A 25,390-nucleotide genomic window follows, 5' to 3' on the forward strand; every position below is an offset into this window, starting at 1 on the left:
CTGCCTGAGCTCCGCCTCCTGTCAGATCATTGGCACCATTAGATTCTCATAGGATCGCAAACCCTACCATGAACTGCACATGCGAGGGGTCTAGGCTGCACGCTCCTTATGAGAGTCTAATGCCTGATCGTCTGAGGGGGAGCTGAGGCAGTGATGCTGGCACAGGGAAGCGGCTGCAAACACAGATTATCATTAGCAGAGAGAGGTTTGACTGCACAGAGACCATAATAAATCAATTGCTTGCAGACTCATATCAAAACCCTATCAGTGAGTGGCAAGGGACAATTAAGCTGCGTCTGGTGGCAGGCTTTATAGTGGCAAGTGAGTTGATGTACTTCAATTGTACAGCTGCATCTGGTGGTAGGCTTTAAGTCAGAATCCGATACTTATTTTAGTCTGCACGTGGCCTGCCCATTATTTTATTTATCACTTCCGTCTGTGTCTCTTTCCCACACTGCACACTTGTCTCAGTCACAATTTTGGTGTGACTAGCCAAAATGAGTAAAAAACAAACATCACTGGAGAGCTTCTTTGAAAAGGGGGAAAGACCCAATGATGAGACAGCAGAAGACTCTAAGACAGCCAGCAAAAAGAAAGCTGCATTTAAAAGAAGATACCAAGAGTCCTTCTTAAATTACGGGTTCATTGCAACAGGTGATTCACATTCTCCAGGCTCGCTTTGTATGATACGTGGTGACCAGCTATGCAAAGAAACCATGAAAACTTCAAAACTGCTTCGCCACATGGAGACCGAGCACCCTGCATTAAAAGAGAAGCCTTTGGAGTTTTTCAAAAGAAAAAAATGTGAACATGAAGAACAGAAGCAATTATTGAAGACCACCACTTCTTCAAATGTGTCTGCACTGAGAGCATCATTCTTAGTGGCTAACCTCTTTGCTGAAGCTAAGAAGCCCTTTACTTGGTGAAGAGTTGATCCTGCCTGCTGCTAAGGACATTTGTCGTGAACTTTTACGAGAGGCTGCAGTTCAGAAAGTGGCATGTGTCCCTCTCTCAGCTAGCACCCTAACTAGATGAATTGATGAAATAGCAGAGGATACTGAGGCACAATTGTTGGAGAGGATTAATGAGTCCCCGTGGTACGCAATCCAGGTTGACGAGTCTACCGCTGCTGACAATAAGGCAAAAATGCTTGTTTTTGTGTGATATATATTTTCAGGATGATGTACATAAGGATATGTTATGTGCAGTTTTGTTGCTAGCCAACACCACAGCTGCAGAACTATTCAAGTCTTTGAATGATTACATATCGGGAAAACAGAATTGGTCATTTTATGTTGGTATATGCACGGACAGAGCGGCTGCCGTGACTAGATGGCTTTCTGGTTTCACTACTCAGGTCAAAGGGGTCGCTTCTGAATGTGAGTCTATGCACTGTATCATCCATGGAGAAATGCCGGCTAGCCAAAAAGTGTCACCTGAACTTAACAACATTTGCAGGATGTGATTAAAATTATCAACCACATTAAAGTACATGCCCTTAACTCACGTCTGTTCGCACGGCTCTGTGAGGAGATGGACGCAGAGCACACACGTCTTCTCTTATCCACAGAAGTGAGATGGCTTTCTAAAGGTAGATCACTGGTCAGAGTTTTTGAGTTATGAGAGCCGCTCCAGAGATTTCTTTTAGAAAAACAGTCACCACTGGAAGCACATTTCAGTGACACAGAATGGGTTGCAAAACTTGCTTACTTGTGTGACATATTCAACCTGCTCCACGAACTCAATCTGTCACTTCAGGGGAGAAAGACAACTGTGTTCAAGTCGGCAGATAAAGTGGCTGCATTCAAAGCCAAACTGGACTTATGGGGGAGACGAGTGAACATTGGGATTTTTGACATGTTTCAAACATTAGCAGAGATTTTGAAAGAGACTGAGCCAGGGCCTTCTTTCTCCCAGCTGGTGCATGATCGCCTGTCTCAGCTTTCAAAAGAGTTTGAGCATTACTTCCCAACCACAAAAGACCCCCGAACTGGGAAGGAATAGATCCGCGACCCATTTGTCAATAAGCCAGGTGAATCGACTTTATCCGAGCTAGAAGAGGATCAACTGCTTGAGATCGCACATGATGGTGGCCTTAAAAGTATGCTTGAGACAACTTCAAATCTCCGTACATTCTGGATTAAAGTCAAGGTGGAATATCCTGAGATTGCCACAAAGGCACTGAAAAGCCTGCTTCCATTTCCAGCATCCTATCTTTGTGAGGCAGGGTTTTCTGCAGTAACAGCAACCAAAGCGAGATCATGGAGTAGCCTGGACATAAGCAACACACTTTGAGTGTCACTGTCTCCCATCCCCTCAGGTGGGACCATCTAGTTGCAGGAAAACAAGCTCAGGGATCCCACTGATTCTGCATTATGGTGAGTTGTATAATTATTTCATTATATATTACAATGTAATAATAATAGAAATAAACTGCACGATAAGGCTTGAATCATCACGAAACCATCCCCTGCTCCCTAGTCCATGGAAAAATTGTCTTCCATGAAACCGGTCCCTGGTGCCAAAAAGGTTAGGGACCACCAAAAGCAAAAAAACACTCTAAGAGCTCCTACCATATATTACTGTTGTGAGATAATACCTCTGAAGTACTTAGTACATGGTTGACATAATAATAGGTGAGCTGTTATTAAAATAAGCGATTCTTCCAGCATCCAGAAGATTCTAGAAAGTTTTGGGGAGGAGGAGTTTTCCAAATCTTTTGATGATTGTCGTGATGAGGGGTAAAGCAGAAGGAAAGACTGGAGGTTTGGGCACAGTGTGGGGAAACCAGAGAACATGTGTGTGCATGCGTGGGGATTGTCCATGATGGGAACATGTGTAGGATGGTTTTGAAATAAGAGGTGGTGTTAGTGGATACATGCTGTTTGGCATGAACCATCAAAGGGAAAAAAAGAAAAGCTAAAACTCTGCCTTGCCAGAATACCTCTCATTTATTTGTGTGACATGTCATTTGTGCAAAATGATTGTCACACACAAGATTGTGCGTATCATTAACTATATCACATAAGCTTTGCTGTAAATATTACTCAGTTGTTACAGCTGCTTCTATAAATATAGTTTTTAATCAGCTGTGGGTCCTGCCACTTACAATGATTAGCGGGCATCTAAACAAGTATTTATTAAATGCTAATTATGGGAGATACTGTTAATGCTCTGACCAGATACCGTGTGTCTTTGCTTCCATCAGCCAGCACCTGTATCTCTTCAGAGGACCACCCTTGTGCTACTGGAACTGCTTTGCCTTTTGAGTCAGAGAGTTGGAAGTGCCTATGTTCCATCCTCGCCCGGGGTGGGGAAGGGGTGCGGATGGCACGTAGCCAACAGTGGGCAGGTGTGGAGAGCAGGGAAGCCCAGCACCTTTGCCTTGAGTGGGAATAACTCGGGCATAACTTCCATTCCTGACTTGCTCTGCAGAATCAGCCTTACGCTTGCCCCACAGCATACTGCCTAAAATTGTGGTCCTATGTTGATCGTCTCCTACCCTTGCCTGCACCCACAATGGCTTCGCCCACTCCCTTACCAGTTCTTCTGTAATAAACGATTCACACCTGACTCCTCCTCACAGGCTCTGCTTCTGGGGAACCCAAATTAAAAGTACTTAATATACATTGACTTCTGTCCTGAGCACAGTAAAAACCAACTCATCTAACCCTCAGCACACTGTAAAGTATATCGTTTTCCTTGTTTCGTGGAGAAGCACACTGATGAGAATGAAGAAGGGCAGCATGTGCTTCCCTGGAGGTTAGAGCTTCATCCCTGCCCTCCTGGCTCCAGACGTGTTATTTAACATGACTCTCTTATCTTTTGAAGTATAGCCAACATCTTGGGCTAGTTTATCTGAACAAACAAGACCATATTTTGAAATTACTATCCATATAAAGCCCATCACTGATGAAAGAGATCACGGTAATTCTTGTTTCAGAACCTATATCACGATTTAGCCAAGAGGCTATAAAACCATTTGTGTATAGAAAAGACAAGTTACCAGAATGAACAGTAATGACTAGGAAGAATGCTACTGAATTTATAAAGACCTCAGGGAGCGCACTGTGTGAAGCAGATGGGGAGAAGGGCAAGCCTGTGGGGTCAGACCATTGAGCTTGAGTGCCAGCATCGCCTCTGACAAGCTTTGTGACCTTGGGCTAGTTATTTAATCTCAGTAAGCCTTAATTTTCTCACCTGTAAAATGGACACTGTAATATCTATTTTGTAGGATTGAGTAAGAATTAAATAAAAGAATAAAAGAATGTATATACAGTAAGTCCCCTACATATGGACGAGTTCCGTTCTGAGAGCACCTTCGTAAATCCTGTTTGTTCGTAAGTCCAACAAAGTTAGCCTAGGTACCCAACTAACACAATTGGCTAGATAGTACTGTACTGTTATAGGTTTACAATACTTTTCACACAAATAATACATAAAAAACAAACAAAAAATACAGAAAACATTTTTAATCTTACAGTACAGTACTTTGAAAAGTATAGTACAGTACAACAGCTGGCATACAGGGGCTGGCACTGAGTGAACAGGCAAGAAGAGTTACTGACTGGAGGAGGGAGAGGAGGTGGGATATGGTAGAGCTGAAGGATCCTCAGCAATAGGAAATGGAGGGCAAGCTGCAATTTCACTCACGCCTGACGTTGATGTACAGGTTCTGGTTCCTTGCTGGATTCAATTCTATCTACCCTCTTGAAAAAACGATCCAGTGATGTCTGGGTAGTAGCTCTTTTTTTCTCATCATAGATGACACAGTAGCACTGGATTGCATTCTGAACGACTGCTGCAACCTTCGTGTACTGTTCTGCGTCTGGGTCCTGTGCCTCAAAAACTAACAGTGCCTCCTCAAATAAAGAAAATCCCCCTGCCATTTCTACATCATGAATCTCTTTGGTTCTTCAGTTACTTCGTCTTTCTCTTGTCTCTCTTTGTCCTTTCTCTGGGCCTCTAATTCCACAGCAAGGAGTTCAGTGAAGTCATCGTCTTGCAGATCTAGCTCCAGCTTCTTGCTGAGGGTCACTAAGTTGCTGAAGACCTCTTTGGACTCCTCACCCACCTTCTCAAATCCACGGAAATCGTGAACAAAATGTGGGCAGAGGTTCTTCTAAACCCCACGGTGATGGCTGTAACCTCACGTCAGGCAAAGTCAGTGTTTTTTATGGCCTTGTAAATGTTATAGTCCTTCCAAAATTGTCTCAAGGTTGTTCCTGATTCATCACTCTCCTTTACTTCCCGATGAAAAGCGTGACGTAAATAATACTTCTTAAAAGTCGCTATGACTCCCTGGCCCATAGGTTGGATGGGCGACATGGTATTTGATGGCAGATGACCTTGGGATGAAAGTCGTCCATAAATGGGGGGTGGCCCAGAGTATTGTCGAGCAGCAAAAGAATATTGAATGGGATGTCCTTCTCCAAGCAATATTTCTCTACCTCCAGGATAAAGTGGTGGAAAAACCAGTCCTGGAAAATGGCCTGTGTAACCCAGGCTTTGGGGTTACTCTTCCACACAAACACAAGGAAGAGTGTTTGGCTCTCTTGGCTATGTTTTTAAGGGCTGTTGCGTTCTCTGAATGATAAACTAAGAGAGCGTCAGCTTCATATCACCGGAAGCATTGCCACCAAACAACAGGGTTAGCCTATCCTTTGCTGCTGTATAGCCTGACATCACCTTTTCCTCCTTACTGATGTAACTTTGGTCTGGCATCCTCTTCCAGTACAGCCCTGTCTCATCCACATTAAAAACCTGCTCAGGTAAATACGTGTCTTCATCAATAATTACTCGAAGCGTTTCAGGAAATTCATGGGCTGCTACCATATCTGCACTCTCTGCCCCGCCACTTACTTTTACATTGTGAAGGTTGGCTCTAGCCTTGAACGCATAAAACCAGCCGTGGATGGCATTAGAGAATGGACTTGAGGCTATGGGGAGGGGGAAGGGTAAATGGTGACAAAGCGATAAAGAGGCATGGACATATATACACTACCAAACGTAAGGTAGATAGCTAGTGGGAAGCAGCCGTATAGCACAGGGAGATCAGCTCGGTGCTTTGTGACCGCCTGGAGGGGTGGGATAGGGAGGGTGGGAGGGAGGGAGGGAGGGAGGGAGACGCAAGCGGGAAGAGATATGGGAACATATGTATATATATAACTGATTCATTTTGTTGTGAAGCTGAAACTAACATACCATTGTAAAGCAATTATACTCCAATAAAGATGTTTAAAAAAAAAAAAAAAGACATGCCCTCTGATTCTTCACTGTGTTTCTTTTTCAAGTCTTCATAAAGGCATTTAGCTTTCTCTTGAATCAGCATTAAGCTGAGCAGGACTTGATGCTGATGCTGAGAAGTTTCTCCATCTCCATCGCTTTTCCACGCTTCTTCAATATTATTGTCAACATCATTGACACAGCAGACTTCACGTTTTCATGATCTTGTCCTTGTTCTTTAGAATAATGCCAGTGGTTGAACAGTTCATGTTATAAGAACGAGCGACATCTAGCATCTTTTCACCTCGCTCCACTCAATTATTTTCCCTTTTGTTTCCATTGTTATCGCTTGGCGCTTCTTAGCAGTACCAGCTACATCTCTGCTGCTTTTACCCTTGCCTCTGAACATCCTGGGCTTGATATAAAGATACTATAGTACTGTACTCTATACAGTACTGTATAGTAAAGTACACAAAAGCACAGCCACTTGTAGAGGATGCACTCACGTGACAATGTATGCCAGACACACGGAATAACTTACGTGATTGGACGTGCAAACACACGTTCGCATCTTTTGACAGTTCGCAACTTGAAGGTTCCTATGTAGGGCACTTACTGTAAAATTCTTATCACAGTTCTTGGCATAGAGTAAACACTAAATCAACCGTTTTTCATTAAAACGGTGCCTGGCACATATATGTGGTGTAACTGGGTGATTCACCCTGAAACGGAGGTATGTTGTTTGCAGACCTTGACGATGTGATAAGCAGCTGCTCATGGACGTCCCTTAGGCCACCCCTGGTGTGCAGGCCACACCTGAGAACTGCTGCTTTAAGGCAGGCCTGGCCTTCCAGCACAGATCCCAGGCCGCCATCTTCCTGGTGACCTTTGGAAAGAGCCCAGCTTTTTGCATTTTTCCATTTACCATAAAGAGTAATAGTCATAGATAACTCTCCCCCTGTGTAATCTGCCCACTGGCCAAACATCTTGCATATTTTCCAGGTATAGGTGGTAGAAACTTACTTTCCGGTTTAACATTTTATTTTGGGGCCATTGCAGATTCACATGAAGTCCTTGGTCTCTCGGTGTTATTTCTTAGGACTTCATGTGAATCTGCAATGGCCCCAAAATAAAATGTTAAGTCCTCCGATCCTGCCCTTCCCCGAGTCTTCCTCCAATGGCGACATCTACAAACATCTGGATTTAAACCGAAGTTTTGAATAAGAATTCCTCATTGCCCGTTTTAATGCAAAAGCACTGAAAAATCTGCTTTACTTTAGTGAGACTACAAACTGTAAGACCTAATCTCTTCCATCAACGATCCAGAAATCAACTGGAGCCTCGATTTTTGGCTGGGGAACCCAGAGTCCCAAAGAGAACTCACAGACACACCAGCTTTGTTTTAACCTCAGAGTCAAAAACGGTTTTACAAGAGGTGTTTTTTTTCTCTTTTTCAAAACCAAAATGTTTAATTGTAAAATTTTTTTAAATGTCTTTTCATTACTCATGTGATTAGATTCCTTAGGGAGTTAGAAGTATCCATTTTCTAGTCACAATCATGACTTTCAGGACACCATGCCTGTTTCCTGTCATCGACGTGGCTCCCATACTAGGAAATTTTGGTGGGTGAGAGCCCCTTAAAGCCTGTAATGAGAAGATTTGTGCCTGGGAACGAAAGCAGGAGAGTCAAATACAGTCAATTTCTTTACTGTTTATTAGAAAAAACAATTGAGGAAGCTTCCCGTTACTAACCAGCATGCTGTTTGTAGATGGCATGTCACAGGGGTCAGGCTCTGCTTTCACACTCACCGGTCTTTTCATTTAATGGTGTTTTTGCTGCCGTGGTGCCCAGGAAGCAGCTGATGTGCCGTGTCTGATTTAACCGTCCATTTATGAATGGTAGACCAGCTGGCTCTATTTGTTGTGTGAAATCTTTTAATTTTGCTTTTCATTTTTAAAGTAGGAGACATCTCTCCATCGCCAACATCCTCTATCGTCATCCTCCCTTCTTCTCTCTTTTCCTGCCTCCCCCTTACCTTTCTGAGTGCTCCATCCTCAACCTCGTTTCTCACTGCCTTCCCATCTTACTCTCCATATGGATCCTCCCATCTCTCCCTTCCCCTGCCTCTCAGCTCTCCAAAACATAAAGAAAAGGGAGAACAAACAGGGACATCGTTAAGACATTGGGCAAAAAAGCCTTGTAATCATATGTTTATTTTCATTTCATTTTGTCTTTTTCTAAAACACAGGCCTGAGCAGAGCCGTGCTTCCGTTTTGCCTACTGGCCATTTGCAGGTATCCAGTGGTAATGATGCCCAATCCATTTACAAACAAACATCTTTTTGTCTCTATTGCTGGGTGTGTCTGTCATGTCTGGAAGAGCAGTTTAAATGTACGTTTGTAATAGCCGCTTACCAAGTATTTTACACTGGATGCAAAAGAAGAGAGGAGAAATGGCCATTCTATGAATCAGTATTTGGAATACTGCTACAGCACAAGGCTTGGGGAATTAATGACAGGGGAGAATGATTTTTTTCACCTTCATATCATTTCTGTGCAAGGTGGGCCTGATATGGGCTGACTTGGGCCACCAGAGCAGACAGTTCAGTGGACAAGTGAAAGAAGTCAGCCTGATTGAGCCAGGACCTAAGGGGCTGTCCATGAGAAAGGACCAAGTGATGGGTCCTGGGAGGCTCTGACTCTGGTATCCAAGGCAGCAGCTAACTGCAGTCAGATAAGGTGGCAGGCAGTGTGTGTGTGTTAGGGGGGTGAGTGTCTAGAGATGAAGAAGGTAGGGACAAAGCCTGGGGTTCTTACAGGGTGCGTTGGGAAGGGAGTGGCTTCCCTGTCCCTGCTGGCCTGGGGGTGGCTTCTGAAAGGGCACATCCCCACTGGACAAGTCACATGTTCTAATTCAGTGATTATCAAAAATCTCTGTCAAATCATTTGATGAACCCTTCCAATTTCCTACAGATATGACTGCCATACTAGGGGAGAATACTCATTGTCAGTTTGGGGTGCCATGTGAGTCTCTGTTATCATTTACTGGAAGGAGATACAATGAAGGTAGAAAGGAAATGTATTTTATAAATATTTATAGGCATAACTCAGAGATATTGCTGGTTTGGTTCCAGACCGCCATGGTAAAGTGAATATTGCAATAAAGCAAGTCACACAAATTTTTTTGGTTTCCCAGTGCTGTAAAAGTTATGTTTATACTATACTGTAGTTGGTTAAGTGTGCAATAGCATTATATCTAAAAAATAATAGACCATACCTTAATTAGAAAATGCTTTATTGCTAAAAAACGCTAAACATCACTTGAGCCTTCAGCAAGTCATAGTAGTGACATCAAAGATCACTGATCACAGATCACATGACAAATAAGGAAAAAGTTTGAAATATTACAAGAATTTCCAAAATGTGACAGAGAGACAAAGTGAGCAAATATTGTTGCAAAAATGGCGCTAATAGATTTGCTTGACCCTTGGCTGCCACAAACCTTCAACGTGTTGAAAACACAGTATCTGGGCTTCCCTGGTGGCGCAGTGGTTGAGAGTCCGCCTGCCAATGCAGGGGACAAGGGTTTGTGCCCCAGTCTGGGAGGATCCCACATGCCGCGGAGCGGCTGGGCCCGTGAGCCATGGCCGCTGAGCCTGCGCGTCCGGAGCCTGTGCTCCACAACGGGAGAGGCCACAACAGTGAGAGGCCCGCGTACTGCGAAAAAAAAAAAAAAAGAAAATACAGTATCTGCAAAGTGCAATAAAGCAAAGCACAGTAAAATGAGGTGTACCCATATATGATTTGATAGCACTGTATATAGGGATGCTTGCTTATTGTTTTGTTTGTTTTTTCATTGTGAGGGAATGAGGTCAGACAAGATTCTTTTATTATTCTGGGTTTGCCTTTGCAGCATATGTATGTATCTGTGAGCAATATTACTTGTCTCCGTCAGGGTCTGTCTTTCTAGCACTTTCGAAATAAGTTGGATGTACTTATAAAAGTGTTAAGATATTCCGTTGTATTTTCAGGGGAATGCTTGTGCATTCTATGCAAACTTACCCAGGAGACAGAGTTCCTTAAAAACAATAATAATAATAGTAAAAACCCTAAATACTCCAAGTTCTGATCTCACTTGAGCAGAGAACCAGCAAACTGAGTGCTCAAAAGAAAGGAAAAGTGAATTCTGTGTCTTAGTCTATGGGACCAGTGAAAAGAGACCAAGAATTAGATGGTGAAAAAGACATGGAAAAAAATTAAAAATATCTTCTGTGGTTTTTCTTCTCTTGCAGTTCCATTTTGAACCCAAAGTGGATGATGCTGTCAGGACTGAACCACTGACCAGAGTCTGTGAAAAAATTCCCATCTTCTCATTGGCCATCAGTTGAGGTAAGATGGAAGACTCCTATAAGGATAGGACTTCACTGATGAAGGGTGCCAAGGACATTGCCAGAGAGGTGAAGAAACAGACTGTAAAGAAGGTGAATCAAGCAGTGGACCGGGCCCAGGATGAATACACCCAGAGGTCCTACAGTCGGTTCCAAGACGAGGAAGAGGATGATGACTGTTACCCACCGGGAGAAACCTATAATGGGGAGGCCAATGATGATGAAGGCTCCAGTGAAGCAACTGAGGGTCACGATGAAGATGATGAAATCTACGAAGGGGAGTATCAGGGCATCCCCAACATGAACCAAGGGAAAGACAGCATTGTGGCAGTGGGGCAGCCCAAGGGCAATGAGTACAAGGACCGCCAGGAGCTGGAATCAGAGAGGAGAGCTGACGAGGAAGAGCTAGCCCAGCAGTATGAGCTGATAATCCAAGAGTGTGGTCACGGCCGCTTCCAGTGGGCCCTTTTCTTTGTCCTGGGCATGGCCCTGATGGCAGATGGCGTGGAGGTGTTTGTCGTGGGCTTTGTTTTGCCCAGCGCTGAGACAGACCTGTGCATACCAGATTCGGGATCCGGATGGCTAGGTGAGTGCATCATGTCAGAGAGGCACATTCTGAAACTGCTTTATTTGTTGAGGACAGTTAACAAATAGAATAAATACTTTTCGTATGGAGCCCTGCATTTTTTCCAACACCTGAAAAATTTTAAACATGCAAAGGAATCAAAAGAATGGTACAGTGATGCCCATATATATCCACCACCCAGATTCTCTAGTTAAGATTTACTGTATTTTCTTTATCACCTAGCCATCCATCTATCTGTCTATCTATCCATCAATCCCACTTTTATTTTTATGCATTTTGAATTAAGTTAGAGCAATACATTTTAACTTACACTATTACAAATGTTGCATTAGTTTCTCCTTTATTAACTTCCAAAGCCATTATATGAAACTTATCTGACACTTTTCTAAATACAGAGGTTAATTCTATAAAACTCTGACTAATGTGATATCAAATTTCAAATTTATCTATAACATTATGGTTTAAATAATTTCGGGACTCTAACAATTTTTATTTTTTCTATAATCTATGTGTATGTTTGCTTGTTGGTTTTTTTCAGTTACCTTTACTTATAGAATTGTCTCTAGATGACTTTTTCCTTTTCCAAGTTTGTACCTTTTTGCCTACACTGGAAAAACTTCCTTTCCTCATAGGACTTAAAAATCGATTTCAAATCATATTAATATTTAAATTATATGTGTTAAAATAATATGATCTCTCTATAAAATATCTAGAGAGCAGGTTTGATTTTTGTTTTAAAGTTACCATGCACCCAAGGTTCGTATTGTTACACAGCTGTAGTGAACATTCCCACTTGCCTATGGGAGTGAAAACAAGAAGGCCAAGAAACATGCGCACAGCAGACTATCCCCAAAGCTTAAGGTCCACGTCAAACACTTGGTACGTTAAGTCATGAGGCCTTTCAAACCCCTTTTGCTCAGCTCACCTCAGAGAACATGTTTATGTGCATATTAAACCTTTATGTGTTTCAGAGTCTGTGAAAGAAAGAAAGAATACTTGGTGTCTCTGTTTCCAAGGGACTTTTTAGAACTAAAGTTTGAAAAACCAAAGCATACAAATCTTTTTGTAGTTTAGTAACTCTATTAAGTAATGTTACAATTATTGATGCTGAGAATTTTTCTGTGTAAAAAAAATTAAATGTCATCTACTTACCTGCTCTATGACAACATAAGAGAGAGAATCATGCATGAGACAGGATTTACATCTTGTTTCTCTTATATGATCCACTCCTAGCATTTGTTTCTTTTTTTATTTTTAAATATTCATTATAAAATTTTATTTTTAAAAAATTTTTATTGAAATATAGTTGATTTACAATGTGTTAGTTGCAGGTATACAGCGAAATGATTGTTACACCTATATATCTTTTTTAGATTCTTTTCCATTATAGGTTATTACAAAATATTGAGTATAGTTCCCTGTGCTATACATTAGGTCCTTGTTGTATATCTATTTTATATATAGTAGTGTGTATATTTTCATCCCAAACTCCTAATTCATCCCTTCCCCCCTTTCTCCTTTGGTGACAGTAAGTTTGTTTGCTATGTCTGTGAGTCTGTGAGTCTGTCTGTGAGTTTCTGTTTTGTAAATAAGTTCATCTGTATTAATTTTTTAGATTCTGCATATAAGTGATATCATGTGATACTTGTCTTTCTCTGTCTGACTCAGGCATTTGTTTCTTTAATTTCGTACCTGGAAGAGATGGATCCATAGAAGCCAGGAGGGGTGAAGGGGAGGGAGTGGGGACGTATATTGATTGCATGGCTTTTGCTGTTAGATTCATTTGTGTGTTCAACTATCAAAATGCAAATCATGGTTCAGAGGAGGGTCCTTAGTTATTTGTCAGATTGATCATTTCAGCATATCTGTTTCATACGTAGCACTGTATTTTGTTTATTGTTTTTTCCTTGGTGAGCAAGTCTACCCACTGTAAGCCTCGGAGTCAAAATATTTATCATGATTTTGCTAATGGAATGTATCAGCAGAATGTTTTAAGCAGACAGATAGTTAGAAATACATCTACACAAATATTCAGTACTTGCAGGCTTAAATTTAGAGTAGCAAACTTTTCATGTTATGATCCTAGCTTTTGTATTGGAAGCATTTCAGAAAAATCTAAGCTGAGCTTGCCCTTTATCTTCTCTGTGCTGAATGGAAGTGCAGAATCACATGCGGGGCTCCTGTCAGTCTTTCCCATAAACCCTGATGGTGCTGCACACTCCCAGGTGGCATGCACAAGTGTAGATGATGCTGGGGAACAATAGGAGCGTAGATATTTTCATCTCTTCGTAAATGTTGCCTGCTTTAGTGAATTAAAAATGTGGCCCCAGGAATGTGTGGTTTCACTCCATGTTGGGAGTCCTCCACAGAAGCATTTTAATGGTCTCCTAACTGTGCCTTCCAGACTCGCATTTCAATTAATTTGCCGTTGTAATTCCACTTATAATTGCATTCTAATGGAGTCTTTTTTAGACAAGCATGTAAATTGTTTTGCCATTTTCATTTCATCGGATAATAGCTTTGTAATATAATTACCACACTAAGTCATAGCAGTGGGATCAAAATGCAAGAGAGGAAGATGCATGACCCATGTTTGGTAGCCTTGGGAGGAGATAAATTTGCAAAATAATTTCTCATTTGCCACTAAGCATTGTGTCATTTCCCTCAAGGAAAACTAGGAATGAAAAATGCTAACCAATTTATGTTTTAATTTTGGGGAAGATAGCTCCTCTCTTTGTGTTTGCTAGAAGATTGACTTCCAGGTAGTCAAGGGCATACCTTGTGTGCGTGTGTCTGTGCATGTGGCCTGTGTGCATATGTAACATTGTTAATCGGGCTGGGAAGAGGTTAGAGCAAATATTTAATTAATTATCTAATGAGCTGTCCTTTGGGGGCATAAGTACCATCCCTTTAAGATGATCCATTTTCTATTGCCAAAGTCTGTTTATTGAGCATTTATTATGTGCAAATCACAATGTTACCACAGGGGATAACAGGACAAAAAACAAAAGCAAAAGAGGGTTTGTGTATCCAAGGAAGTCATAGTTCAGCACGGAGAAACGACAGATGTCTGCACACCGCCAGGGCAAGGAAGCAAGTATCAATAACCAGAAGGGAAGGGTAAATAAAGAGACTTCAGGCTGGGAGCCCACGTAAGGGGTACAGACCTGACTAAGGCAGTGGAAGGAAGGTGTGGATTGGAGAGCTGGTCCAGGGGTGGAGTCAGCAAGGATCTGGTCATTGGTTAGTTTGGAAGGGGGAAGAAGAGGGCAGTTTCTGAAAGGCAGGCAATCCATCACGTTAGGTAATGCAGAGTATAGGTTTCAGCATGAGGGAGAAAGAAGAAAGGTTTAGTTTTAGGCTCATCACTTTGAGATTTGGGGGGGCGAGCAACCGGAGAAGAGCGCCCAGTGGGCCACTGCCCATTTGGGCTAAGGTGCCGAGCATTTTGAGGGCCATCTCATTTCAGATGAAACTGCCCATGACCTTAACCAGGGAGAGGGCGGCTTCCTGCCAGATACTGCTCGTGGGACTGGTGGTGAGGAAAATGTCCTCAAGGAGGCTGTAAAGAAGCATCCAGGAGAGAGAGGAGGTCCGCAAGTTGCTGGAAGAAGGAAGGGATGTGCGAGTCTTAGGTGCTGCCCAGTCTTGTCGTAAAGATTGAAACGGGCTCCTCAGGCCTGGCATGTTAAGAAGGTTTTGGCTGCTACTAATGGTTCTTCAAACAGGCATGGTGTGCCAGGCTAGGAAGTCTTTTTAAGGGAAGAGTCTGTGTGTATTGAGTGAAGTGACAGTACATCCTCCAGATTCCCAGCCCCGTCACAGGGTCGCACAGGCATCAAGCATTCTCCCTTCCCAGTGCTGTGCCTCACAGCTGATGCAGTGCGAGTGAGCCCTCTCTGACCACATCTTAGTTCCTCTAAGAGTAGTTGAGCGGGGCGGGTTGGCTTCTAAGGAAAGCCTCAGGCAGAAAGGATGTGTGGCGGTATCAGCCCCAAGGCATGACCAGGCTGAGCCGCATCCCAGCTCTCGCCCATCAGAGCACAGCAAGCACCTCACTGGCTGCTCTTTCCTTGTGCTCTTCCTTCAGAGGGGGCTGTTTCCTCCTGAGACCCACCTAGTGAAGCAGGAAGCCTGATCATTATTGGTCTGCCTGCTTTCTGGGTGGGGATCACAAAGCTTAGTCATTTTTAGGAATTAAAACATGATCGTGGCCAAGCGTTGACTAGTACAAAGTAGATGGAATATAATATATTCTTAACCAAAGCATAGTGGGAACTAAGCCTGAACTCAGTGATAACTAAACATCATCTAAGTGTTTCTTCTATCATTTATCAACTATAACGCCTAATTTCCACATGGCCTGGTGATTTTCAGGATGAGTTTTGGTAGTGTAGTTGGGACAAAGCCAGATTACCGTAGGATTAAAAAGTGAAAGGAGTTAAGCAAAATGGAAATAGCAAGGCCATTTCATTCGATAAGTATTAGTTGAGCACCAACTGTGAGCCAGATACCTGACAAGGTACATCAGGAGATATTCTGATGAGTATATTGTGATCTGTGTCATCCAGGAACTTTTTTGTCCAGTGGTATAAGTACTTTGTGAAGAGATCAATGTAAGTACATTATGTTTTTTCCATGACAGAGTTATTGAGCACAGTGCTCTAGGATCACAGAGGAATTCCTTTGGGAAGTGGTAAAAAATTAATCTAGGAAGTGATGTTTAAATAGCGTTTTGAGGAATAAATAAGAATTTACCAGGCAGAAAAGAGGGAGAATGGCATTCCAGGAAGATGTTAAAGTTGTCAAAGGATCTGAACTTTGTGGGGGATTGTGGGGAGTTCGCCATGACAGGCAGATCTTGTTGGGGCAGACAAGGTCAAGTTGTGGGGCAAATTGTGAAAGACCTTAATACCAAGACAAGGGGTTTGGGTTTTATTCTGTAGTATGCAAGATGGCATCATCAGACCTGTAGTTTAGAGAACCACCTCTGGCAGCAGTGTGGGAAGTGAATTAGATGGGAAAGAGTCTTATAAAGTCAAATGGACATGAAATCTAAGTCTCTGCTACTTACTTTACGTGTGATGATTTGCAAGTAATTGACATTTCTCTGTGCCTCGCATCTGTACACCGGGAATAAGAATACTCAATTAGATTGGGAGGATCAAATGAGAGAATGTGTGTATAGCTTTTAGCAAAGTACCTAATATGTAGAAAACCCTAATAAATGATAGTTGCTATAATAACTGTTAGAGGCGTGAAAGTCAGTTAGGAGGCTAACAAGAAAGTGCAGGCAAAAAATAGTAGACTCTTGAACTAAATCAGTTAACAGGGTAAGAATAGGGAAATGTTTCTAAAAGAGACATGGCAAGATTTGGTGAATGAGAAAGATGGTAAGTAGAGAATTGAGGATGACATCCAAGGGGTTGGGCTTGAGAGGCTGGGCGGGCATTGGTATGGGCAACTGAGATTGAAGACAGAGAAGACAGAGCACGTGGGGATACTGATGAGGTCCATTTGGAGGGTGTTGCTCTGATGGGTAGGAGAGTAGTCAGGACCACAGGATAGACGAGGGAGTCTGAAGAGGGAGGCGAACCATGGAGAACACAGCTAAACAGAAGGCGGAAAATGGCCAAATGAAGGTACCTGTCAGTTTAGCAAGGTGTTGGAGAATCTTTTGGCCCCCAAATATCTGATAGCCAGAAATAAATTCACCTGCATGGGGACACTTTTAAATTTGATGTATATGTTCATTTAGACACTTTGGTTCTGTGTAGCCCTCTTTGGAGGTAGATGGAGTAGGGGAGGGGGTGGTGATGGGACCTGCATCACCAGAGCAGACTCAGATTCATCTCCTACTTCTGCAGTTTATGTGAATAAAGGATTCCATAGCCAAACAGCAACAACACAATGTTTAAAGGTATCTTCTGGAATATCAGCGACTTCAGCTGCCACACTGGTATTACAGTAGGTTCGGTGTTTGATAAAGCAGTATTTATGGAGTGGTCATTATGTATGCGGCATGGCCCAAGGCCCTGTAAGGAAACTGAGATGAATAAGGCTTGGTTCCTGTTATCAGGGGAGATCATGGTATATTCCAGGTGTTGGTGCCTTAGTGATGGAGGCAAACCCTGTCGTCTTAAAGATGAGGGTAGGAGACCTAGGGAGTTCGGGTGACTTGCCTAGCCCGTGGCTAGGTATTAGCTGAGACAGACTATAGAACACACGCATATAGAACAACTCCTAATCCCACGCTCCTTTCCAGTTCTCTAATATTTTTATTTAAAATCCTCTTGATTGGGTTTGCTCCTGGAAGAATACAAGGCTCTCAATGATTGGCAAGACTGTGTCACTCTGGTATCTCAAGCAATGACCTAGAAATTCACTTTTTGTTTCTGGACTCCAGTAGTGTAATCACCTGATGAACTTACACATCTTCCTCCCTTTTCTAAAACGCTAATAGAAGACACCACCTGTTTTTTGTATTTATAGGAAGCACATAATGGCAGCAGTCACAAGTGAGAGATTTGATTGCCTTGGAGAATTAACCTATACAATCGGCCCATAGTGCAAAGTCATCTTAAAGAGGCAGAGTAGCAGAAGTTAAAGAGAAGGAATGTAAGCCCCTTGGGACCAGGGGGTTTTGTGTGTTATTCACTATTGTATTCTCCCTGCCCAGATCAGTGCCTGGTACATGGTAGGATCTCAACAAATATTTGTTGAATGAATGAATGACAGTCTTTGAGATCATTAACACTTTAAGACCCCATTGACGGTATAGACATATCTAAATTAAAATGTGTTGTTTTGAATGGGAATTCAACAGTAATGGAGGAACACAAAAGGGAAAGTCATAGATACAGATGTTGGCAATGCCCTTCTAAATGCTGCTTGGGGTTGGGGTCTCCTGACCAAAGGATTTAACCTGTCTGGTTTGAGGGCTACATGTATTCCTATCATAGTGAAGACTGCATTAGGCAGTGTTGGCCTAGAGTTCGTGAAGGTATGAATCCTGTAGCTAAGACCTCTTGTTCTAACTCTATGCTCCAAAGTAACATGAAGACTTCAAGTTTAGCTCTCTAGAATTTGCCCATCAGGAATGTGCTTCCCAAAGGATGCCAGCCTTCTTGGCAATTCTGTGGTTTTTTGTTTTTACTAACTGGGCTTTTTCCATCAGTCTATGGTGAGGTTGACTATTGGGAGTCTGCTTCTGAGAGACAGATCTCTCCTTGGTGTGCTGCCATGTCCGGTTTCTGAACATGTAGAACCAGGGTCCAGACCAGGATTGGGAGGAAGTAGCTATCACCCTGGGAGGCCTACTTGGGTCATCACCTGGGTTTCCCAGAGAAATATCCCATCTGCAGTACATACTAGTTTTCCTTTAAAACATCTACAATAATGGCTAGATTTGATTGGCATATTGGGCAAAAGCAGAGCTAGACCGAGAACATTTAAAGCATTAAGAAGAGTATATTTGTATGTATGGAATTTTACTTGACCTTTTTTTTTCATTTTTGGAAGCTCTTGAAAGTTTTTAAAATATTTCTAAATAATTCTAGAATAAATACAGATTTTTGTGAGTTTATGATATATTTCTGGCTAGGAATGGAGCAGTGATTTTCACTTTACTCAATATTTTGCTATCAATCATTTCAAGGCAGACCCTTTGGCATTCCTTTATCTCCCATTGACAACTGTAGTGTTCATTCAACAAAAATTTTTTGAAAAAAAGAATTAAAATTAAAGAAGACTCAATAATTTATTGCCATTATATTCCTGGGTCTTATTTCCTTGGGTCTTTTACATCACCTACTATGTGACAAGCACTGTTTTAAACTCTAGAGATACAATAGTAAATAAAACAGAAAAAAAAAAGATCTCTGGTAAGCCTTTAAGCATGTCTTTTAACCTCTTTTTATAGTTTTTACTTGGATGGTGTGGAATTCCTTAGAGCATACAGAATTCTCTCTCTCTCTCTCTCTCTTTAATTTTCATTTACCACTTATAGAAAGGGTAGTTTCCTTGAAGGCTGGGCTGGATGGATATGACTTGAACTCAAACCTAATTTCTTTCTCCATCCCTCCATATGGTCCCTTATTCCTTTAGCTATTAACAAAACAAGAACAAGTTTGCTGGGATTTCTAGCTGCTTTATATCTAGATGTCTGTATTTGTGGGGGGAAAAAAGCTTCACGTTTCTGAGATCCCCTTTTTTAAGTCCCACTGACAGTGGTTTACCACTAGACTGCCAGCAAAGTGCAGTGACTTCCTCCCTGTGTACTTAGCATCTTTCCAGGTGTGTATCACCCCTGCCCAGTGCTGCCAGGGGACCAGCATATATCCAAGCTGGTAACAAAGAGTGATGCAGAGTTTTTCCTCATTAGCTTTATTCTAAGATTTTAGTCATTTGGCATCTAGGTGTGCTCTTAAAACCTGTAGCTTTGTACCCTAAAAGTGTACGCTGCAGGTTTCAGGATCAGCAGCTCTGCAGCCTGCCCAATCCCATTGTTCTCTACGTCTGCCTCTGTATCTTGGAGGGAGGTTTGATCTCTGTTGTGAGTGCGCCCTCTGGCTCTGTTTAGCCTCTTGCTGTCATAGTGATCCTAACTGGAATTAAAAACTTATTATTGACTCAGAGAGAACATCCTTCCACCAAAACTAACAAAACCTTATTTGGATTCATTATTGCAAATGGGAAAAGAAGACTCAATAATTCATTGCCATTATACTCCTGTGTCTTATACCCTTGGGTCTTTCACATGCTTCTGGGAAAAGAGAGGTTTCTGACATCCGAATGGAGTCGGACTAAGTAACCTGAAAAGATTCCTCCATCCAAGGAGTCTACAGGAGAGGAGTGAACAGAAACTCTGTGTTGCATTCCTGAAACTCACCAATAAGTACGTTCTGGGACTGTGAAAGCGTGATAGTACATGCCCTCTGTCACCCGGTTGGTCCCTGGGGCTGATTCTTGCATCCTGAGTCCCTATATCGCTATGTCCTAGATTATTCCTGGGTGAGGATTCTGATCCACTGGGAGTACTGGCTTTACATATCCTAATTCAGTCTGGCACTCACAGTGAAGACACTGGAGAACTTGGTGATGTGTCATCGGATTAGGGAATCTGTTAATTGTGGACTTTGGTTTAAATAAGGCAGTCAGAATTGTGAATCATCCAATAACTGGATCAAGCCAAATACAAATAATACAGACTGTAGGTTTGAATTCTAAACACCAAGATGCAACTGCACCTTTTCATGGGAAATCTAATGTCTCAATATTCTCACATAACAAGGGCTTTTATAGGACTTAAGTTTTCTGCAGAATGCTTCAGAGAGTAGGAAACGATTTGATTACATTCATCTTGAAGCATTAGTCTGATGAATTGCTGATGTACGTATTCCCAACCCACGTATTTGCAAACTGACATTCTTATCTTACACTTTGAAATTTCTTATTGGTCTTTAAGGTTGTGAGAGGAAGAGTAAAAGAGGTCCTTGGTTATTGTTCTTACCTTCAATTTCAAAACTAAGGTCTGTAATCAAATACAAAATGATCGGCAAACAATGACTTCTTCCAATTAAAAATTTTAAATGTAAGGAATTTGCTTAAAAATAAAATGTAATGTTCCTTAAATTATTTTCACATCTCTCTGTTAAAGATGGTGAAGATGATAAATTTTATGAATATTTTACCACAATGAAAAAAAATGCAGTCTTCTTGTGCATATTAGGAATGAGCAAATATTTCTCGATATTGGAATATGCTTATTTCTACCATTAAATTTATTTTTTTACTCTCAAGACAGAGTCTGGAAAAAGAGAAGCTGACAGCTGAGAAAACTTGCAAATCCTAATGAAAGTACTTTCCATAGCCAGCTTAATTTGTGGGGCTGCCATGTACAGTTGTGCAGGTTGTGACCTGCACAAAGACACCAGGCTGGTGATGAAGGGGCTGGAATCCAGCCCTCCTCTACTCACCAAGCCACTCACCCAGGCTGGGGCTGTTTCCACCTGCCTGGAGGAAGGGTTGACTTTCTAATTCTTGTACTCCAAAGAGGTTCCTTTTGTCATTCATCCACCCAGATGAGCACATTTTCTCAGTCACACAGAGGTGCCTTTTGCGCCTGGAGGCTCTGTTGCTTGGGGATCAACATTAGGTAGTGAGGAACCTCAGGAGATACAAAGGAGAAGGGAGGTAAGAAACCATGGTCTTACCCCTCCAAGAACTTAGGGCAGATTCAGAATATTCAAAGGAGTAAAAATGATCAAGGGGAAAGTATAACTAAAGTGCAAATGTAGGGACTTCCCTGGTGGCACAGTGGTTAAGAATTCACCTGCCAATGCAGGGGACATGGGTCTGAGCCCTGGCCTGGGAAGATCCCACATGCCACGGAGCAACTAAGCCTGTGCGCCACAACTACTGAGCCTGCACTCTAGAGCCCACGAGCCACCACTACTGAGCCCACGTGCTGCAAGTACAAAGCCCACGCGCCTAGAGCCCGTGCTCCGCAACAAGAGAAGCCACTGCAATGAGAAGCCCGCGCACCATAACAAAGAGTAGACCCACTCGTGGCAACTAGAGAAAACCTGTGTGCAACAACAAAAACCCAATGTAGTCAAAAATAATGAGTAAGTCAATAAGTAAATGAATGAATGAATGAATGAATGAAAAAAGAGAGAAGTCACCACAATGAGAAGCCCATGCACCGCAACGAAGAGTAGCCCCCGCTCCCCACAACTAGAGAAAGCCCGCAAGCAGCAACGAAGACCCAACGCAGCTAAAAGAATAAATGAATAAATTTATTTTAAAAAATAAAAAAGTGCAAATATAACTCTATAGACGTTCACATAGCAGTTACAATTGTTGGATGTTAAGCACACTCAGATTAGTAGGACGTTTATTTTAGCACATCATGTGTCAAACTGTCAAACTAGCTTAAAATATTTGGGAAATGTTGAGAAATGAGGGACTGCCTTTTAATGCCTCAGAACGGTAGAGTTGGAGAGAATGGACCTAGCATGGACTTAGGGCTATGAAAAATGCTTCCATCAGGGGGCGCCAGTCCCACTCCTAACCAGAGAGCATGTGTGTATTCGTGGCCCAGAAGTTGCTGAGGTTTATTTTTTTGGAAAAAAAACAAACAGGAAACGACATTTACAACTTCCATCAATCATAGGTTTCCTTGTCTTAAGGTTCCTATTTCATTCATTCCAAAATCTGACACCAGGAGGTTTCTCTCAAAGGAATGGGGTGGAAACCCCTTCAACAGTGTGGTCGAGTCCCGTCCACCTGGGGCTTGCGTTTGGCTCAGCAGGACTGGGAGGTGCTTGGCTTCTGTGGAGTCACTGGCCTGCCCGCTGTGTTGAGCTGAGAGAGAGAGCATAGCCTCCTCTTTGCATCCTTTGGAGACAGGCTGGTGCTCCGGAGACTCTGGGTGGAGATCTGGGTGGAGATCTGGGAAGCTCTGAGGCCCAGAGCCCCAGGACATGGGGGCTGGGGGCCGGGGGGATGGGGGGGGAATTTCCAGATCTCATCTGATCATGATCATAGCTAGGTTTTCCTTCCAGCACTAACCTGTGTTTCTGGCATCTCAAGGGCAAGGAGCAGAGCAAAAATTAGGGGAGTGGGCATATCAAAGACGTGCCGCCCTTCAGCCCCCAAAGGAGGGTCCTTGCATGGAGGACAGGATGGGGTTCCCTTGGGCGTTGGGGAATCGAGCATGCAACGGGCTTCATGCTTTGCCCACTTTGTCTGCCTGTCTCAGGTTTGCGTTCACGCAGTCTCCTCTGGAAACTTTGCACCATTATCCTCAATAACTGACATCGATATAATTACCATTAAAAGAAAGAGAGAAGGCTCTGCTTTAGGACGGTGGACCTGCTAGTTATGCCACTGATGAGGGAGTTCTCGCCCACATGTAAGAGCCCCCCACCCTGCACTGTGGCCAGGCGGGGGCTTGGTAGAGTGGTCAGAGCCCATCTGTACCATCACGTCGGCCCAGCCACATCGTGGAAAGGGAGGGAAGGAGAGCAGCTTCTCTCCTGAGGCCCGGGGAAGCGCTCACAGAGAGCAGGACTGAGCCTCACCTCAGGCACTTTTGCAGGGCATCTCCATAGCACCGTCAGTTAGTGCCTGGGAGAGGAGTTCTGCTTAGGTACCTAGCATAGGCTCAAGCTCGCAGAGGGGAAGTTCAAGGGGCTGCTTAGCATTCAGTGTGCACTTGGTGAAGTTGGGAAAATGTGAAAGTTGGAACTGCTCTGCCTCGTGTGGTACGTTAATAAGGTGCTTTGAAGTAAGTGCTGGAGCACAGCTTTCTTCTAAGAGACAAAGATTTGTTGTTGTTTTTCGGAGAAAAAGGCATTTGGGGAATATTTCTGTAGCGTTTGAATTACCAAAGATCAATACACAAAATAAATTATGTTCCCGATAGCTTTTGGTATTTAAATTTAGGTATTTACAATGTCCAAAGAGAAGAGAAAAAGTAGTTTTAAGTAAAATCATTACCAAGACTATCTTAGGCCTTGGGAGGGATTTGTGTGAAGCAAAGTGAGAATGAAATCTGTGTGCCCCCTTTTCTGCGAAAATGCTGACACCATGTGACATAACGGCACAGTTAATATGAACATAACATGCCCATCAGAGAGAGGAGAGAACTGATGGTAAGAGGTCAAGTTTAAGCTCCCAAGCAAGATTTTAGCACGGGGTCCTTTTACCCTTCCCAACGACTACATAAAATCAAATCTACCCAAGGGAGCTCTCCTCCCCTCCTGGGAGATGTACCATTGTCAGGAGGGGGAGAGCAGGACATGGGCATATTTGGGAGAGGATTGGGGAGGGTGCTTTCACCTCCAGATTCAAGAATCTAATTTACCTCTGTGGCCTTCTGTTTGAACCTTCCTCCCAGCACTCAGGGACCATCCTTGGCTTCTGTAGGATCATTCAGGTTGGCGTAGCAAAGATACTTCTACCACACGAAGAAATCTTCTCCTAGGAATTCAGGTGGACCATGAGAACACGTTGTGTTACACCCTCTGTGAGAAGCAAGGCTACTGTCTCTCCAGCCCGATGCTTCCTGACAGTGATCGAACTAATGTGTAAAGAAGATTCCACCTTAAGGTGGAGTCAGCATCTCCCCCTTGTTATGTTAAAGCAGGAAATGGATGGACAGGAGGAAGCTGCGTGGTGGTTAGTGATGTCCAAAATTGGAAGGAAGGATGATAAAGAAATTGGATGATAAGAAAAAATAAAACAAGAAAAACCACGTAAAAAGTAAGCCAAAAAAGAAATTTTAAGAAGAAAAAGAATTAAGTTCTGATACATGCCACAACATGGATGAACCTTGAAAACATGCTAGGTAAATAAGCCAGTCACAAAAGGACAAAAGATTGTGTGATTCCACTTATATGAATTATCTAGAATCGGCCAGTTCATAGAGACAGGAAGTAGATTGGAATTACCAGGTGCTACAAGGAGAGGGGAATGGGGAGATAACGGTTAATGGTTACAGAGTTTCTGTTTGGAGTGACGAAAGAGTTTGGAAACAGGTGGTGGTGATGGCTGCATGGCATCGTGAATGTAGTTAATGCCACCGAGGTGTACACTTAAACATAGTTAAAATGGCAAATCGTATGTTATATAAATTTTAACACAATACAAAAAGGGAAAAAAAGAAAACAGGAGGAAAGAAGTCATTTGGAGGTGTGCCCAGTCATCCTCAGAGATAGATGGAGTTCACCTGTCTCCTGTGTTTGAGGAGATGCTGGAACTGTCCGTGAGTCCTATACAGATAAAAATGCAGTAACAGGCAATAACAGCCCTGGCGGTCCAGTGGCTAAGACTTCGCCTTCCAATGCAGGGAGTGCCGGTTCGATCCCTGGTCGGGGAGCTAAGATCCCACATGCCTCGCAGCCGAAAAACATAAAAAAGAAGCAATATTGTAACAAATTCAATAAAGACTTTTTAAAAAAATGCAATAACAGAACAGCTTTTCCTGCCATGATTCTTGCAGCTTCACAGGAATCAGGGCCTGATGGGCCCCCCATTCTTTGTCAGTAGCAGCTGCGCCCTGTAGCTTTTTTCCTGAGGGATTCCTGAGAAATTCTGGCATGGAGTTGGCTGTAATGGCCTCTCATGTAAGAATATTCTGGGCTGCTGAATTTCTGTTGAGCCTCCTGGGAAATACTTAAGAATG

General features: G+C 42.7%; 1 protein-coding gene across 1 annotated transcript in view; it reads left to right on the forward strand.

Moving 5' to 3' along the window:
* Nucleotides 1–25,390, forward strand: part of SV2C (synaptic vesicle glycoprotein 2C) — a 240,420-nt gene that overhangs the window by 50,941 nt on the left and 164,089 nt on the right. The window contains exon 2 of the mRNA XM_030846089.2: nucleotides 10,518–11,199. Within this exon, the coding sequence (XP_030701949.1) occupies nucleotides 10,620–11,199 (580 nt within the window). The 5' untranslated portion in view covers nucleotides 10,518–10,619. The remainder of the gene's footprint in view (nucleotides 1–10,517; nucleotides 11,200–25,390) is intronic.

Source organism: Globicephala melas, chromosome 3 (genome assembly GCF_963455315.2).
Source record: "Globicephala melas chromosome 3, mGloMel1.2, whole genome shotgun sequence".
In the NCBI taxonomy this organism is placed as follows: Eukaryota; Metazoa; Chordata; class Mammalia; order Artiodactyla; family Delphinidae; genus Globicephala; species Globicephala melas.